Source organism: Cryptomeria japonica, chromosome 2 (assembly GCF_030272615.1).
Source record: "Cryptomeria japonica chromosome 2, Sugi_1.0, whole genome shotgun sequence".
Taxonomy (NCBI): Eukaryota; Viridiplantae; Streptophyta; class Pinopsida; order Cupressales; family Cupressaceae; genus Cryptomeria; species Cryptomeria japonica.
In genome coordinates this window covers 85,766,972-85,784,840 of record NC_081406.1, presented here as the reverse complement: position 1 = coordinate 85,784,840, position 17,869 = coordinate 85,766,972, and the positions used below count along the sequence as shown (strand labels likewise).

At 32.6% G+C, this 17,869-nt stretch overlaps 1 protein-coding gene across 1 annotated transcript in view; it reads right to left on the bottom strand.

The window, feature by feature from the left end:
* LOC131078823 (myosin-8-like) overlaps window positions 1-16,228 on the bottom strand; it is a 31,458-nt gene extending 15,230 nt beyond the window's left edge. The window contains exons 1-5 of the mRNA XM_059216026.1: window positions 16,078-16,228; window positions 15,040-15,189; window positions 14,804-14,918; window positions 14,623-14,670; window positions 14,381-14,497 (exon numbers count right to left, since the gene is read on the bottom strand). Of these exons, the coding sequence (XP_059072009.1) occupies window positions 14,381-14,497; window positions 14,623-14,670; window positions 14,804-14,918; window positions 15,040-15,158 (399 nt within the window). The 5' untranslated portion in view covers window positions 15,159-15,189; window positions 16,078-16,228. The remainder of the gene's footprint in view (window positions 1-14,380; window positions 14,498-14,622; window positions 14,671-14,803; window positions 14,919-15,039; window positions 15,190-16,077) is intronic.
* Window positions 16,229-17,869: the final 1,641 nt, after the last annotated feature.

Below are 17,869 nucleotides of genomic sequence, written 5' to 3'. Positions count from 1 at the left end.
TTGATTCTAAAATCTTTTTGAACTCTCTAATATTGTATGATGGATCATGAAGTGTGACCAGATTCTTTGATTCTAAATCTTTTTGAACTCTTTAAAGTTATCAGATTTATAGAATTCATTAAGTTGTGACCGATGTTTTATATTTCATGCTCCATCATCAGAATATTATGATCCAAAACATAAATATTAACAACAACAACATATATTTATTCTTCTGTTTGTTTTTTCCGTTTTGATAACTCTACAACAATCTTCTAAATCATCTGTTTTGTTGTGTTGGGTGCAGGTATTGTCACACCATAACCAGCTCAACTGTACGAGAGAAATGTTTAGTATGCCTTGGGAATATGGCAGTTATAAAATAGTTGATAATAAGTTGCAGGCGTAGTCATGCAAACATAAGAATCAGTGGTCTTAATTGATTTTGCTTTTGATTTGTCTTCCATGGCTTCGACTGTTCAAAGTCAGTCAGATACAATCTAGTATGTCCTTAGCAGGACATTTGATCCAAATTCTACGACTGTTAGAAAGATGATGAATTACGTATCATTTATCTTTTTGTTTTGATAAAAAATAAGTATTTTTTTATCAGTTTATCTTTGTATACTCATTTTTTTCATATTTTAAAGATATAATGTAAAAAAATTAATTAATCATTTGTAAATTATTAGTGTTTTTGATCGAGTTAAGGAGATGTTTTTGAATAAGGGAAAACAGATTTTAAGGGGACCAGAAACCGCATACAACAGGTTTTGAAGGGACCCAAAACCCAAAAGATTTTACGAGGATCAATTATGGGAATTAAATATAAGCAAGAAACATATTAGATTGAGATTTGAAGAAAAACATTCTATTATGGTATTGAAGTCTTGGGTTTGGAAATACTATTTACTTATACTTTATCTTGGATCTAGAATCATTTATGTGCTTTATGGAGGATCAAGTCTATAAGCCTATGTCACTTCTATAAATGTGGATCTAATCTTTGGCCATAGATTTGATCTTATACTATTTGTACTTCCGATTCTTGATTTTTAAAGGTGCTCCAATTCGAGTGTTCCTAGAATGATACACAAATAATTGCTTGGAACAATCAAATGAGATAGAATCAACCAAATGATGAATGGATTCAATTGAACATATTTCAATACAATTATGTTACAATAAATAACATAAACATGTGTTTAGCTGACTATAGAAAAATGACATTATTACATGCCTAGCTCAACTAACATGAGATGACATGAATATTGTATATTGGTGTGCCATGTGATAATAATTTGACTAATTATATTGTAGCCAATTGTAATTATCTCCAATATCAATATTTCCTACTAGACTTGAAAGCCATCAATACATAATAATCACAAGTAACTTGTGATTACGCAACTCTAAACAAGAAAATTAATACTAATAATATTAGTAGAGATATTTTTAATGTAGCAGAATTGACGACCACCATCTCTACTCCTAAGGATCAATTCCATACTATTGGTAATAAAATGAAAATCTACTAACTCAATTGCAACCCAATCAACATGGTTGATTCTCTATAAGAATTTAGATTTGGTGAAGTCTCACCTTTCAGAGGTTGCTTTGACCTACGATTTTGAAGCACCCATATTGCATAGGGAAACGCCAATGACATTGAGGTATGTTGAATGGGGTTTATCTTCCGTTTCAATGCCAGTGAGATACATTTGCCAAAGCCATCTTACACTTCATTTGTCATGTTCAACTAAGATGGTCAAGATGGGAAGTCCAGAATGTAATGCTTTCAGGCACAAACTTTGATAAATTTGTCTAGTTATCTTATGATGTCTACCATCCCAGTTCAACGTCAATTCAACACTCAGTCACCATTTCACATGAAATTCATTGTTATAGCATACGGGTGTATTAGTTTAGTGTTATTTCTTGCCATTAATTAGGTCAAAATATCCTAATGAAGTGACATTAATCTTTTTTTCACACCAAGTTTAGGCAAGCTTCAAAATAAAATATTATAAGAATATTTCAATTCAGATAGGGTGTCAACTTTAAGAAATAGGACAAAATAACATCTAAATCTATTTGACAAAATGGTAGCAAGTTCTCCAAAATTTCTTCTTCTTGAATCTCAGCTACTACATGGAAACAATTATTCCACCTGGAAAACCAAACTCAAAACTCAAATTGAGTTTGAGGAAGTTTGGGATGTGGTGAGTGGTACCACATCACGACATAAAACAGATGTCGATGCGAAAAAGAAATTTGATCAAGCCGTCAGAAAGGCGAAATTGATCATTTTGTTAAATATGTTTGACGAAGTTCATCCTTTCATCTGAGATTCATCCACAACCAAAGATATATGGGATAAGCTCAACACAGTGTATGAGGCGAATAATCAAAATCAGATCCTAAATCGGCAAAGTCAGCCACATAGCCTGAAGTTGAAGAGTGAAGAACAATTAGAATCCTTCCTCAAAAGGATTGTGGAGTTTAGAGCTTCCCTACAAGCATTGAAAAAAATAATTGATGATGTGTTTTCGGTGCCTATTGTTCTATGGGCACTCCCTCCCAGATATCAAGTCTTTGTGACAACTTTGAATGTCACAAAGACAACACCCATTTTTGAGAAGTTGGCGAATCTTCTCAAGAAAGAAGAAACTATAAGCCAGGAACATGGTGAGAATGATCATGCCATGACTACACATCATAAAGCCAAGAAGCCTATGAAGCAATTTAGTGGATCTCCCAAGTTTGGTAATTCATCTAGACCTCAAAAGAAGTGTCCAATATGTGAAAGAATTGGACATGATGTGAAAAATTGTTGGTACAAATCCTTTAACAAAGGATCATCCAACCAACCACATCCAAAGAAGCCATTTAAAAGTAGCAAACCACGATGGGAGCAGAAAAAAAACAGAAGCAAAAAAGCAATGTTACTAAAGCAAATGATTCTTCAAATGAGGAATATGTGTTGTCAACCCACAATTTAGAAGATGGTTCACGATCCACCTTAATATGGTATGTGGACTCGGATGCTACAAAGTACATGATTGGATAGAAGAAGTGGTTTCTCACATTGAAACCTCATCATAGTATAGTCACTCTTGGAGATGATACCACCTATGACATCAAAGGTATTGATGAAATCTCTTTGAAGTTTGGCATAAATAGTTGCAGGCTTACTAATGTACTATATGTGTTGAGACTTACCAAAAATAATGTTTCTATTAATCAGTTTCTTGATCATAATCTTAAGATTGAATTTGATACAAATCGGGATAAAAAGACATGTTTTATCAAAGACAAGTCTAAAAATGCACAGATTGTTGGTAGTGCTACTGAGATTGGTTGAATGTTTAGGCTTGATACAATTGCTGAAAATCAAGCCTTAGTGACAAAAGACAATGATCTTGCTATGCTTTGGCATTGTAGATTTGGCCGTTTGAGCATTGGTTACTTGCTAAAACTAAGTCAGCAAAGCATGGTCAAAGAGATTTTGTCACTTGATAATTCGAGTGATGTTTGTTCTTACTGTATTGCTAGAAAACAACATAGAGCACCCTTCTATCTTAGTGAACATCGTGCAAGCCAACCCTTGCCGCTGGTGCACACCGATCTGTGCGACCCTATGACACCTACTCATAAAGGATTCAAGTATTTTCAACTTTTTGTTGATGATCACACTTGAAAATGTGGGTATATTGCTTGCAGTATAAAGATGAAGCCTTCTCATACAAAGATTTTTGTACTCTTGTGGAGAAAGACACAAATCATCGTATTTGTGTCCTCTGCTCAAATCAAGGGGGGAATACACCAACATATAATTCTCCACATATCTGAAGGAAAATGGCATTCGACGTCAAATCACTGCAGCATACACACCTCAACAAAATGGTGTTGCAGAACAGAGAAATCACATCAATGTAGAGATGGTTCAAAGTATGTTGAAAGATTCTCAACTGAACATGCATATTGGGTTGAAGTTGTTCACGCAACAGTTAATCTTTTGAATCATGCACCAACCAAAGCCCTTGGTGGCATCACTCCAGAAGAAGTGTACATTGGTAAATCCTTCTATCTTATATCTTCGCGTGTTTGGATGCACTACATATATGCATATTCCTAAACAAAAAAGGAAGAGGCTAGATGAAAATTCACTGCAATGTAATCTTCTTGGATATAATACTGAATCTATGGTAGATCGCCTTACGTATCCTAATACAAAGAAGATATATATTTATAGGGATGCATTTTTTTATGAGAATAATGAGGTAAGTTCTCCTCCCACGTCATCACCTACTTCAGATAGTGCTCTTATATTCAACATGGATGGTAAAAATGATGGGAATGTTGATAGTCAATCAATACTCACCAACATCACAAAGCAATTACCAAAATGATATACTGGTATCATTCAAGATGCAAAGCTAGATGGAATTCTAGACACTTCAACTTCAGGTCCAAGGACTCGCAACATGACTCGTAATGAGGTAAACTGTGTACTAAGACTTTAGTTGTTGATAACTTTGAGCCATCCACTATTCAGGAAGCACTTGAGTCAAAGCCTTGGATAGAGGCTATGAAGGTAGAGTATCAATATCTTCAATGAAGAACAACACTTGGGAGCTTGTAGATCTACCACCTAGTAAGAAAGCAATTGGATGTAAATGGATATTCAAAACTAAGTATAAAGAAAATGGTAGTATAGATAAACATAATTGTAAAGAAAATGGTAGTATAGATAAACCTAAGGCTAGACTTATAGCTAAGGGTTATGCCCAGAAAGAAGGGATGGACTATGAGGAAACCTTGGCTCCCACAACAAAGATAAACATGGTGAGAATGATTTTTGCTTTGGCTTCTCAATTTGGATGGAATTATACCAAATGGATGTAAAAGGTGTCTTACTTAATGGAGACCTTAAAAAAGAGGTCTATATGAGCCAATCAAAGGAATATATTGCACTTGGTAAAGAAGAAAAGGTGTGCAAACTAATCAAGTCCCTATATGGTCTCAAACAAGCTCCTACAATCCAATATATCAATATTGATGAGCATTTGCTAAAACATGGTTTCACTAGGCATCCATATGATCCAAATCTCTACCTCAAGGATCAAGGGGGGGATATTCTGATCATTAAGTATATATTAATGACTTGGTCATCACAAGTAGCTCAGAAGCAATGGTTGAAACAACCAAGAATGATCTCAAGAAGGCTTTTGATATGACAGATCTCAGACTATTGCACTATTATCTAGGACTAGAGGTATGGCAAACAAAACACCATATCTTTGTATCATAAAGAAAATATGCCAAGACAATACTTTAAAAATTTAGAATGATGGACTCCAAACCCATGTCTACACCTATGGAATCAGGTTTGCAATTATCTACATTTGATACATCTTCTCAGGTGAATGCAACTCTATCACCAGATGATTGGAGGTTTGATTTATTTGACTTATACTAGACCAAACACTAGTTTTGTTGTTAATTATCTATCAATATTCATGCAAAAACCAAAAATGTCCCATTGGAATGCAACAAAAAGGGTCTTAAGGTATATACATGGTATAATAGATCATGGTTTGGAATACAAAAAAGAACAATTTTTCATGATAGGGTACATAGATGCAAACTGTGCAGGCTCTATTGATGATAGACAATCCACTTCTAGATTTGTTTTCTTCCTAGGTTCAATACCTATTTCTTGGGTGTTACCCTCCTGTTTTTATTTTTCAAAAGCTCAAACCCCTATTAATAAATGGTTTTTCCTTTTCCTTCTATTGCTCATGTCCTATTGGAAAAACTCTATCATATCGGAACTATGCTTCATAGTTCTCAAGTTCCATTTTCTCCCGATGCTGCGATCTTGAGGAGAAGTTGATGTTTATCGGACAATAGCCAGTAAACCTTGCACCTCTTATTTCTTCACGTACTTGATACTCTCTTATAGGCCAATGTTGGGGTTTCAGAAGCTTTTGGTTTCCCTTCTGTTGGTTTCCAAAGTCAATCCACATCCATGCAATGCAAAATTTCTGAGAAACAAATCAAAAGGAGATTTGCAAGTACCATCATTAATAACAGATTAAACAGCTAAAGGCATGCAATGGTGGTGGCGAGAGTTGTAATTTTTGATATTATTACCTTTCTACAGGAAAAATTTAATACCCCATCCTTAGGAATTGATCAAGTAATGCGTGCCATCATGAGTTTTCCTTACCAAAATGGTTCTGCCCCACAATAACTAGTTGTTGGTTGTTGATCCTGACCTAAATTGGCTAGAAAGTGAACAAGGAAATATTATCCAAGGGCTGCATGCTCTTGCATGGAAACAACGAACCGATTTTTTGAAATACAAAAAGGTTATTGTCTTATTAGGGAAGATCATCAGGCAAGCCAAAAAACATGAGGAGCATCTCCAAGAAAGAAATAGTAGCTGAAAGAAACCTTGGTAAGCTTTCATACAAAAAGAATGGTGCTTAAAGGAAAAGGTCCCATAATACAGCCATATGTTGAGCATATGCAGGATGACATTCTCTTCGACTTGACCAACCTCGCCCGGTAACTCATAGAAGATGAGGATGAATTATCAGAAGTCCTTTGGGTGCTTATAAAAGAGGAGATGAAGGCCAAGATGATTGACAATAAGATTACCGATCAGAAATCGATGCCTGGTGAAGAAGAGGCATGAAGTTGGTAGTTGTTTATAGTATGTGATTGAGTGATAATAATGTAACTTTTTGGTAATTTTTTTTTCTAAAACCATGATTAAAACAATCATTGTTAAGACCATTACTTTGGAAGGAACCATTTCTTGAAAACAGTAAAAGGGTTTTTTAGATATAAAAGTAAAGGGATAGATTAAGAAAGGAGGAAATTTTTTAGAAAGATGGACTTTTGTTGTTTTCTAAAAGACAAGTAGAACATGGATATTGTTTCAAATTTGTTGTTTAATTCTGAGTATGGAAACTTTTGAACAATTTATCTACATGATTAGACTTTGTGCTACAACAGATGAGTTTTACATTTTTCTTATGTGAATGCCTTATGTTCAAATTTTTGTATGATGAGTTATTTATGACTTGTTTCCCTCTATTGTTCACTATTGTATGATGTTCATCTTTGCATGAGTACTATATGACAATGACTAATTGATGGTTGACTGGAAAGGTTATTTCATTAGCTTTGCGGTTAATTATATTTCCTTTAGAACTTTCTGGTTAAAAGTTTTGTCTTTCCTGCTTTTTGGTTAAAAGCATACTTCGTAAAATCCAAATTTACATCATAAGAGGGAGATGTACCTCTAAATTCAGAGGAAATTTGCAAACCAAATACAACTTCTCCAACTGTTGTTAATAATTTGTTCCCTAATTCAGGGCTAGGAGTCATATTGTCATATTTTGAAGGGAACAAAATTTGTTAACCAACATTGGGGAGTGAGAAGCAAGCCATTGTTGCTCATTCTTCAATATAAGTAGAATAATGTGTAGCAAGTGCAACAATTTGTGAAGTAGTTTGGTTGCGTCACATACTAGAAGGATTGGGGATGCCTCAAAACCAACCTTTAGTCTTGTGATAATCAAAGTGTTCTTAATCTTGATCATAATCTAGTGTTTCATGAATGGACCAAGCATATTGAAGTTGAATGCCACTTCATATGAGAACATGTTCAACAAAACAATATTCAACTTCAATTCTTCTCAACTTAGGATCAACATGCAAATATCTTCACCAAGCCTCTTGCACGAGTGAAGTTTGAAAGTTTTTAAGGATTATCTTGTTAGTACTTTAAAGAAATGATGTAATAAGGTGGGAATCTTGGATATTCCATCATTCGTACGCGCATTGGTTGTTTGATCATTTGATTTGTTTTTGTTTGTATTTGAGTTGTTCACTTATTTAGACTAATATTTGTTATCTGTTAAAACTGTGTGAGCACAATTATCTCTTTCTCTTTTGTATATATCTTTCACATAATGGAAATCGAGTCACTAGATTCCTATACAAATTCTGATAATAAAATATTATCACAAGTTCATATAAAATGATGGATATTGCTAAATTGAATCATGTAGATCCATGATTTCACATACACACTCAACATGGACTTACAAAATAGAGGAAAATATAAAATGCATATCTTCTATTATACACATAAAAAAATAGATAGCAACAAGATAAATTATATTGTCATTGATCATGAAAAAGGGAGGAGGGAGAGAGGTGGCTTAGATAAATTTCACCTATATGAAAAATAGCATTATTACATACCTAGCTCAATTAACATGAGATGACGCAAATATTGAACATTGGTGTGCTGTGTGGTAATGATTTGCCTAGTTATAGTGATGAATCTTTGCATAGGCACTTGTAACTATCTCCAACAATATCAATATAAGAGTTTTAGTGATTGAATAAACGAATGTGCTTCCTTCAATTAGTTTCATCCATTAGATGCAAGGATTTGGAGGAGTGAGAAAAAAATAGCATACATGAAAGGTAAATGTAAGGTAAACATGTAAGCATATGAATAATGCAGGATAATAATTGTAATAAATGTAACATGTATCAAGTAAGTGAAACATGTTAAATAATGAGCATGGTAAGTATGTGGGCTATCATTGATACCCAAGAATAAGTTTACCCCTACATTGATATTAGAAAAATGGTGATGTGGCCTTTAATGGCTAAAAACACTTGTGTAAGCACATAAAACATAGTAGAATATATATATGCTCCTAATGTGGCTACATGAACACACAATGGTTGAGATAAGGTGTTTGGTTCTTGGTATTAATAAAAATATCTTGATACGTGTCATAATACGTAGTCGATACTATAAGATAGTTTACGATGTCCTAATGTAACTCTTAGAACATGGTTTGCTCATACAAATACATAATGTGATAGGGAAAACATGATCCATGCTGCCCTCAAATGTGGTAAGTTGGCTCTTGGAACATGGTTAGGGCATGTGAGTGCAATAGTGTAAAGTGATCATGAGAGCCCTATGTCAAGATAATTTCCTCACATGTGTGGAAAAATTGCCCTGGTTTGTAGATTCCAAGACAAAATCGGTTAAATTTGAGGAATTTCTTGAACTCGACCATCTAGATACATCCTCTAGATGCACTTCAAGAAAGTATATTGTCTATCATGATTCACTGGAATTTGCGTTGTTTAAACTCTTGCAACATCAAACATAAGACTTGGATATAAAGTTCAAGATATAAGTAGGCATTGCAAGCGAAGTGGGTATTTTAGGATTGATGAATGTTATGGCTTGTGTGCAAATGGTGATGATAAGTGCTTTTTTGTTATCAAAAGAAGAATAAATTATTTTAGTGTCCATGAGGCTAAATATAGCCTATGGGACATAGAGTCAAAGGGGAAACATGTAAAACTCACTAAAACATAGGACCATCCAAGTTGCCTATGTCCTCTCAGCTCAGATCGGATTTATTTACTTTTCCTGCAAAAAAAGTAGGCTATTGTCAATTCATATGGCTTACAATATACATGTATAACAACTATTTGCTAGGGTAGCACTGTATAAAAACTTTCCATTAATTGTACACATTAACTGCAATGATTCTCTTATCTAGCTCATCTTGATGATGAATCATAAAGTATGATTCGAAACGTTGATAACAAAAATGCACACAGTCAAATCCAAAAGCTCAAATTCACCAATTTCCATTAATATTAATTATTAGTCTCATCTATCTATAGGCCAAGGCTAATGTTTTCGTCACTCCCTTTTTCAATTAGTTTTGCCTCTAGAGCAGTGTCAAATATTTATTCTACAGTTTATCCTATAGTTTGAAGTAATTTATTTATTAATATCATTTTTGTTTTTATTTTTATATTTTTCTCATTGGCGACTATACTTTTCCATGAGGTTTTTTTGTTTTTTCTTTAAAATTAAAACAACTAATGAATCAAGTGTGAACAGGAAAAATATTTCTAATGTCTTAAGTAAAAATTAAAAAATTTACTGCATTTAGTTACAACTTTTGACATCAACCTTTCTTTCTTTATCCCTCGAGCGATGGCACATTGGGGTGGAAAGAAACATTGGTTAAAACAATTTTTATACTAGCGGTTGGACTGGAGGAAGGTCCAATTTGTACTGCCGATAGTAATTATAGAAATTTATTATATGAAGCTGAAGAACACCATGCCTAAATTGCCATTCACATTAAAATTTTATAATATTAAAATAGATTTACTCATTCAAAAATGCGAAATTCGGTCATTCAGAAGGGACAATGGGAAGGATATGCAGAATTCAGTCATTCAGAAGGGACAATGGGAAGGATATGCATGGAGACTGAAGAAGTCAAGAATATTATCCCCATTACATATTTCCATAAAATCATCTCATTTACAACCTCCCAATCGACTTAAAATAATCTCATTTACAACCTCCCAATCGACTTATGCATCTATTAAAGAAAATTATGCATCTATTGAAGAAAATGGTGTAACAATATAGGTTGTATCATCTATGTGTCAGGCAGAATGTTACAAAATTAATGTATAAATGTGGCTGAATAAACAGGGAGCTTCACTCTTTTTTTATCTCGAATCAACGAAGAGCTTTAGTTTCTTTGATCTGTAAAACAACATAAGAAACAAAAAATATTAGAATGGAAAGTAGTTACCCTCTCTAAATTTGTAAATGTCTTGTATACTTATAAAATACTCAGAAAGAGCATTAGTTTGTTTCATCACAATGGGATGATGAACATAGACATTATGATTTGATATATAGGGTATGTTGCAGTATGAAACAACAATTCTGTCAATTTTTGACATAGTTGCTGAAGAACCTACCAAATGCTAACTGTGAACACCCTCATAGAAAAAAAGTTTCACAAATTGTTGCATATCCTAACAATGACATTAGTTTTCTCTAAAATCTTACCTTGAGTCATCATCCAACAAGAAATTTTTTCCTAGAGAACTATTTGAATCTTCAGTCATCAATACTCTCATGTTTGCAATAACCTGTAAAATATCCATCACTATTGACAATTAGGACTAACATGTTAATTCAAGCATGCAATTGTATCACAAGCAATTATATCCACATTACTTACATCTTGACTCAGACTGTGAGTGTCATACTTATCATCCCAGTACATGGTGTTGATTCTATATAGTTGTTGTATGCTCAAGACCTGAGAAGCAATTATTTAAAAAACAAGATAATGAGGAAAATAGTAAACAATCTAGACAATGAAGCAAGAGAAAAAAAAATACAACCATTGACTGGACAAAGATCATGGGTAACTTCATCCAGAGATTTCTTTGGTTTCTGATGAATAACCTGAAGGATAAAGCAAATTCAAGTATCACATTAAAGTTGTTGGCACCAATGTGTCAATCCTTTTAGTAAAGGATTTATGTTAAAAAGGATCTATCTATCTTTACGGAGATGAAAAATATGTAAATAGAATTTAACATAATAATGGTAATATATGCCTAGTAATGATCGACTATAAAAAAAAATTAAAAAAATAATCTTAAATTATGCTAGAATTTATGGGAAAACAATATATTCCCAGAAACATTTATCACTTGTTGCTTACCAAAAATCCCACTGCTTGTTTGATATGCATGAGTTTATCCCAAGTTGAACCAGCATACTGCAGTGTTACAAACTTTCAACTTTCTGTAAGATATGACAAGTCCAAAAATACAAAATAACATACAATAGACCAGGTCAGCCCATATTCAAAGGTTAAGTAAAATTGCAAGCAAACCTCTTCTGTTGCTTCACAACACCAAAGCTCCAGATCAGCTAATCCTGCTTTGACATACTCTCCATTGTTGAATGAGCAACATTCACGACGTAGAAGGCGGTTGAACCAAACACAATGTGATCACTTGCTAAATATCAAAATATTACTAGTTAAAAATGTTCACTGGCTTACAACAATGTATAAGTTCAGTATTTAAAAATATTTCTCATGCAGATATATCCTAACATGTTGAAAAGTTGTACATTGATGAATTCAAATATTTGAATGAAGATTTTATTGACCAAAACCGATGACACGTGCAAGATAAACAAACCCTGAGCAACATGCCCAAATATTCTTGTTCCTACATAATTTTTGCTATTTTCATAAGAAATAAAGTTACTCAGGTACTGAAATGTATATAATTTGCACGCATTGTTTGGAGAAGACTGGTTAGGCCCTTGGTAATGCTTTGCTAGTGGTTGGGAACCTGTAGTGCATTTGCATTTGCCTGCAATCTAGATGCCTTTACCATACTTGCCCTTGATGTCCTTGGAGCCTGAATATGTAATACATGATCGTTTTTATGTTCATACAAGATGAAACATGAGCATTGAATTAGAATTTGGTAAGAAATAGAAAATTGTTTAGTTAAAATGGAGTTGAAAGTACATGAAGTCTAACAATCATCTAGAACCAACTAAACAGATGCAAGCTTTTTGTTGGTCGCAATATATGATACTACCAAGATATTTGCCAAATAGTGAGATAAATCCTGACAGTGAAATAAAAATGGGAAGGGAAACACAAACTTTGGACTAACTGACAGCTTCAAATTATAGTCGAGTCTGCTAACCAAGGTACAATCTTTATATGTTAAGCCCTATCTCTTATTTTATATCTAGATCTAATTTGATGGCTGCCAAATGTTCTCTGACATAAAATTTTCTATATACCTGTATACACAGGCCAAGCAAGGTAGATATGTCCTCCTTCAGATTATCACGAATAATCCCATATATCTTCTCCAAATATGTTGTAAGTTGTTGCTTGAATAATAAAGCTGGATATTTTGCTTCCACTTGGCACACGACATCTAATCCACCAATGCCGAAAGGAAGGCCCATGACTAATGGTGAGGATCGAAAACCCTACAAGATGAATTTGTTTATAACTTATTGAGACAACCATATTTTGTTTATAACTTATTGAGACAATCATATATAAATCAATAGCATTAAATTGAATATACCCAATTTGCTCTAGCCTAATAAATTAACCTTTCTTAATTATTAAGCTAGAGTTATAACTTATTTTCTTTGCTGAAAAATTAAAATGAAAGTTTTCTTCTTACTTGAGCCATTCTTCCAAGTAAAGTAGAAGATGATCTTCACTTCTGCGGAGTTACTCCAGCTGCACGAGTTGCCTTCAATGTGCGTTGTAAGAAGAAAAGCAAAGTTTATGTATTTGACAACGATAGGCCAAAACATCGTTGTTTTCCTGATCCTGCAATAAAAATTAAAGACTTATGTTAAATGTAGGCACATGTGCAAAAGAATGCATAAATATTAAAAAGGCAATAGAGCATGGAAAAGTAATATAAAAAGTTAAATAAAAAAGATGAAAGTGCATTGTTATATACTTAATATTAAGTAAATATGAGTGGTAATTCAAAATAATTTTTCTTTAGTCAAAAGTTGATTTCTACTAACTCATTAAATATTTCTAGTTGAGCTAGGAGAGGATATTATTTTAATGTAATGCATTCTAAGTTAGAAATAAAACGAGATTTTACTTCTCCAACTAGTATAATAGATCATCACATACTAGAACATGGATCTCAAAAAGAACCAAGAAGAAAAGCAATATTTTAGAGTTAAGTAAATGCTTTCTAGAAAAATGAGCTTGTGAAACAAAAAAAAGACAAGCCAGAAATAATCAACTCTGAGATTGAACTGTTCTAAAAAAAAAAAAAAGGTTCTGGCTACTTAAATACATAATATCTTGACAGATGACACATAAATAGAACTGAACCAATGAACCAATGATCTTGCAAGTAAAAAAGACATGATCCAGTGATAATCAACGGCTTGAAGATTGTAAATTGCCAAATGGCAACATTAAAAACGACAATCCACAAATGTCAACCCAATCTAATTTTGTTTCTTTTATTTAGCTGTTGTATTTTGTGTTAAGTCATTTTCATAGCCCTAGGATCTTCTCAACCTAGTTCTTTATCGGTGGTTATCTAGTAAAACTCTCATTAACGGAAAAATAATTATCTTAAAAACAAATAGCAAAAGCATTATATTCATAGAGATTTCTGTTAACCTCAATTGCGGATCCAATCATCTAAATATTATGATCAAACACACTGGTTCTTTCAGCTTCAAATGACCGCCAATGAAAAAGTGTCTTGTAAATAATGCATGCTGCAACAGGTCTGCCTTGCCTGAATCCAATATCTTGGGAGACACACTTAATAAGTGTGTCTATGCTTTCCTGAATTGGAATAATAGAAGATATTAGATTTATAGAAATAACTACTTCAAATCCAATTCAATGTATGGTAGATGATTGCAATTGCAATGCAGTTAAAAGAGACTAAAGAATTTTTAGGGAATTAAATTGAGCACATGTATATCATTAAGTGGCCTTGGTGGCTTGGTCTCTATGTCATTGAGAGGCCTTGGTTGCTTATTCTCAATTTCAGCAGGCTCCTTGATGAAAGGTACCTCACTGGCAACAGTAACCTGCAAAAAATGTTGCTTAATCTATTTGAAACTTGTAAGGATCAATATATTAAAATGGTCATATAAAAAAAGGAACAAAAAATCATTAGACTAGAAACAGATAGAAATGATACTCAAAAACTCACTTTTACAGTATCAGGTTCCTCAAGCTCATGATAGCCATTTTCAAGAGTCTGGCAGAAAAAAAAAAACTGAAATGTTCAGAAAACCAGGTACAATTGCATTCAACTTTTAAAAACAAGGATTGAAATCGAATAAAAGAAATATCCCAACTATATGTGATGATTAATTAAAGTGATAATCTACCTGAGTAATTGTAGTGATTATGCGTTCCGAAAAGGTCCTTATAGGTGACTTGACCAATGTTTGCTGACGAATAACTTTATCCTCAGATTCGACATTTGAAAGTTTAGCTTCAAACCTATTTATGTTTTGTAAACTTCCAATTAGCAAAGTCATAAAATAAGAATTTGAATTACATACAAAAAATGTGGTTCTTCAGTAACAAAGAGAGCATAATGACATTAAAAAATATTTTAAACTTTTGTAATGTATTCTTGAGCTTCTCAATTTGTGACTCTGCCTCCTTCGCCTTTCTAAGCCGTTCTTCACTCAGCAACATATTTCTTCTCAACCTCTTCTGCTTTCTTTTCAGCTTCATCTGCTTTTTGCTCAAGTGAACTTATCGAAGCCTGCACAATGAAAAAAACCAATAGCTTCAATGCTTCAAGAAATTAAACAGAATATTGTCCAACAAAAATCTCAAATACTTCAACAAATTCTCTAAAAGTTCAGCTATTTGTTGCATCAAACCAACAGGGTTGCTTTTCACTTTTCAGCAACCTTCACTATTCAAAGGCATCATTTTTATGTTCATTTAAAAAAACAGAAGCACAATTACTTCCATATTCTACGAAAAAAACTGGTAAAAGCATTACCAAAAAATATGCAATAACCATGATTAAACAAAAAATCAAAATCAGATTTATATATTTGATTTAGAAAACAAAAGCTGACAGTTTAATAGAAAGCAACAAAACCTATAAACTTAAAACCATACGAACAGCTCACAAACAAAAACTAAAAATATCACAACTGGAATAAAGAAAAAAAACTTACTACAATTTTCATAATAAAAACGATACCCAACAAAATCAAACTGGCAATCTACTGTTTTATTATGAAAAAACTCTTATTATTATCCAAAAATAAAATTGTTATACTTAAAAAATGGTAAAAACATATCCCTTGGTCCCGTGTCCAGTGTCAAAGAATAGCTCGAAATCTCTCTGGTTCTATCTACTGCGAGAGAAGGGCTTTTCAGCAACTCTACCCACACAAGAATAGGCAAACAATATAATCAAGATCTAACAGCAAAAATGAAACCACCACGACACTGAAAACTCTTGTTATTGTGTTAAATGCAACTATTAAGACCCTAGCTCAAGATCTAACAACAAAAATGAAACCACTACGACACTGAAAACTCCTGTTATTGTGTTACATGCAACTATTAAGACCCTAGCTCTGCACCCGAAGGTACAGGATGAAATATCACAAGATTCCAAAGAGTTACATACCAAGAGAGGTTGAAAATATTAACAGGGAGTGAAATACAAGTGGACCTCGAGTAGGTGGGAATTGTTTCCTTTGAATATAATAGACGGCACGACGGAAACACGTGGAATGGAGGACGCACGCGGGCAGGCACAACAATGTCCACCACAGCTACAACGATTTGCCAACACGTTCGATAGGAAACAAGAGAAACCCTAGCCACGCTGCAGGAAACCATCGGCAAATTAAAATAGTTTTCAGGCAGGCAGTTCCCTCGTGAGACAATTCTAGTGGCGGTGTACCCCCACAGGGGATTGCCTATTGGAAAATTTTTAAAATCTTTTGTTAAAATGTCTGCCTACTATATGGTCTTTTAATAAATTTTTTTTAAAAAAAAAATAGTTAAATTTTATATAAATAAAAAGAAAAAATTAAAGATATTTATTATTAATATATTGTATACATTATTTACTTTTTTCTTTTATAAAACATTATTTTTGTTTTCACTATCATTGTTTGTAAAATTGAATCTTTTATTAGTTTTTAAATCTCATATCTAAAATTCAAAATTTCTTATTAATTTAAGTAGCATTAAAAATCCATATTATTATTATTATATTTTTAAAAATTTCTACAAAACATTGATTATAAAATTTTAAAAAACTTCAAATTGTATTTGACATTATTAATTATATCAAAAGATAATAAAACAAATTACAATTTAAAAAAAAAAAACATTTTTAATATGTTTCTTAGCGTTTCTAGTTTTTTAACTATGATTTTTGCTTGTAATTTTTAATGTAAAAGTTAAAATTTAAATTGTATCAACTTTAATATAGTTTATTTTACTTTTAATCTTTTAATTGAATTATAGTTTTAATTTTTCAAATTAAATTTAATTAACAATAAATAACTATATTTATGTTCAATTTTATTATAAAAAAATATTTGTTAATATTTATTTTATCTTTCAATTAATGTTATTATTGTTTGTAATATCAATATTTAACATTCTTATACTTTTTAAAATTTAAATTTAGATTAAGAAATATAATTTTATTAACTACTATAATATTATAAAATAAAATAATATGATATAAACATGCTTCGCTTTAAAAAATTAAATCTTGATATAATAATATTATATAGTTAAATGTTATGTATTTAATCTTTATAAAAAAAATACTTTTTTATTTATTACCCAGGGTATCCCCAATCCTTGCAGCCCTGGTCCAACCTATTCACGTAAGGGTGAGTCAAGGGGCGAGACTAGTCCCTAGGGGGAGTGAGCCAAGGGGCGAGACTAGTCCCTAGGGGGATGAATCCACAGCCTGCACGAAGTCCTCCTCTTAAACTCGGGAAGGGAGTCGAACCAAAGACCAATGGGGAACAAACCCACCGCCTAAGTCAACTCACCTACCTATTCGGGCTTTTTATAATAAAATATTATTCAATTATATGTATTTTATTTTTAAAGTATATAATATAATTTATACTTACTATTATATATAATGTTTTAATATTATAAATTTTTTTTTATCAACCATGGGCCGAAGCCAATTATATTAAAAGTAGCAGTAAATACATAATAAAGAGTTTTAACTAGATTGAAAACAACCCTAAGTTCAACCAAGTTTGATCATGTCAAAATCTCTCCGGGGCCTAAATCTACCAACATAAGATTTACATATGCTTGCTCAAAACCAACTCATTTGCAAGATAATTCTAAAACTAGCCTAGCTAGACTAGAACTTTGAAAAAAAACCATATTGATCAAACCCGACATTGAAGCTTTCTATTTGAAGGAAGTCATCG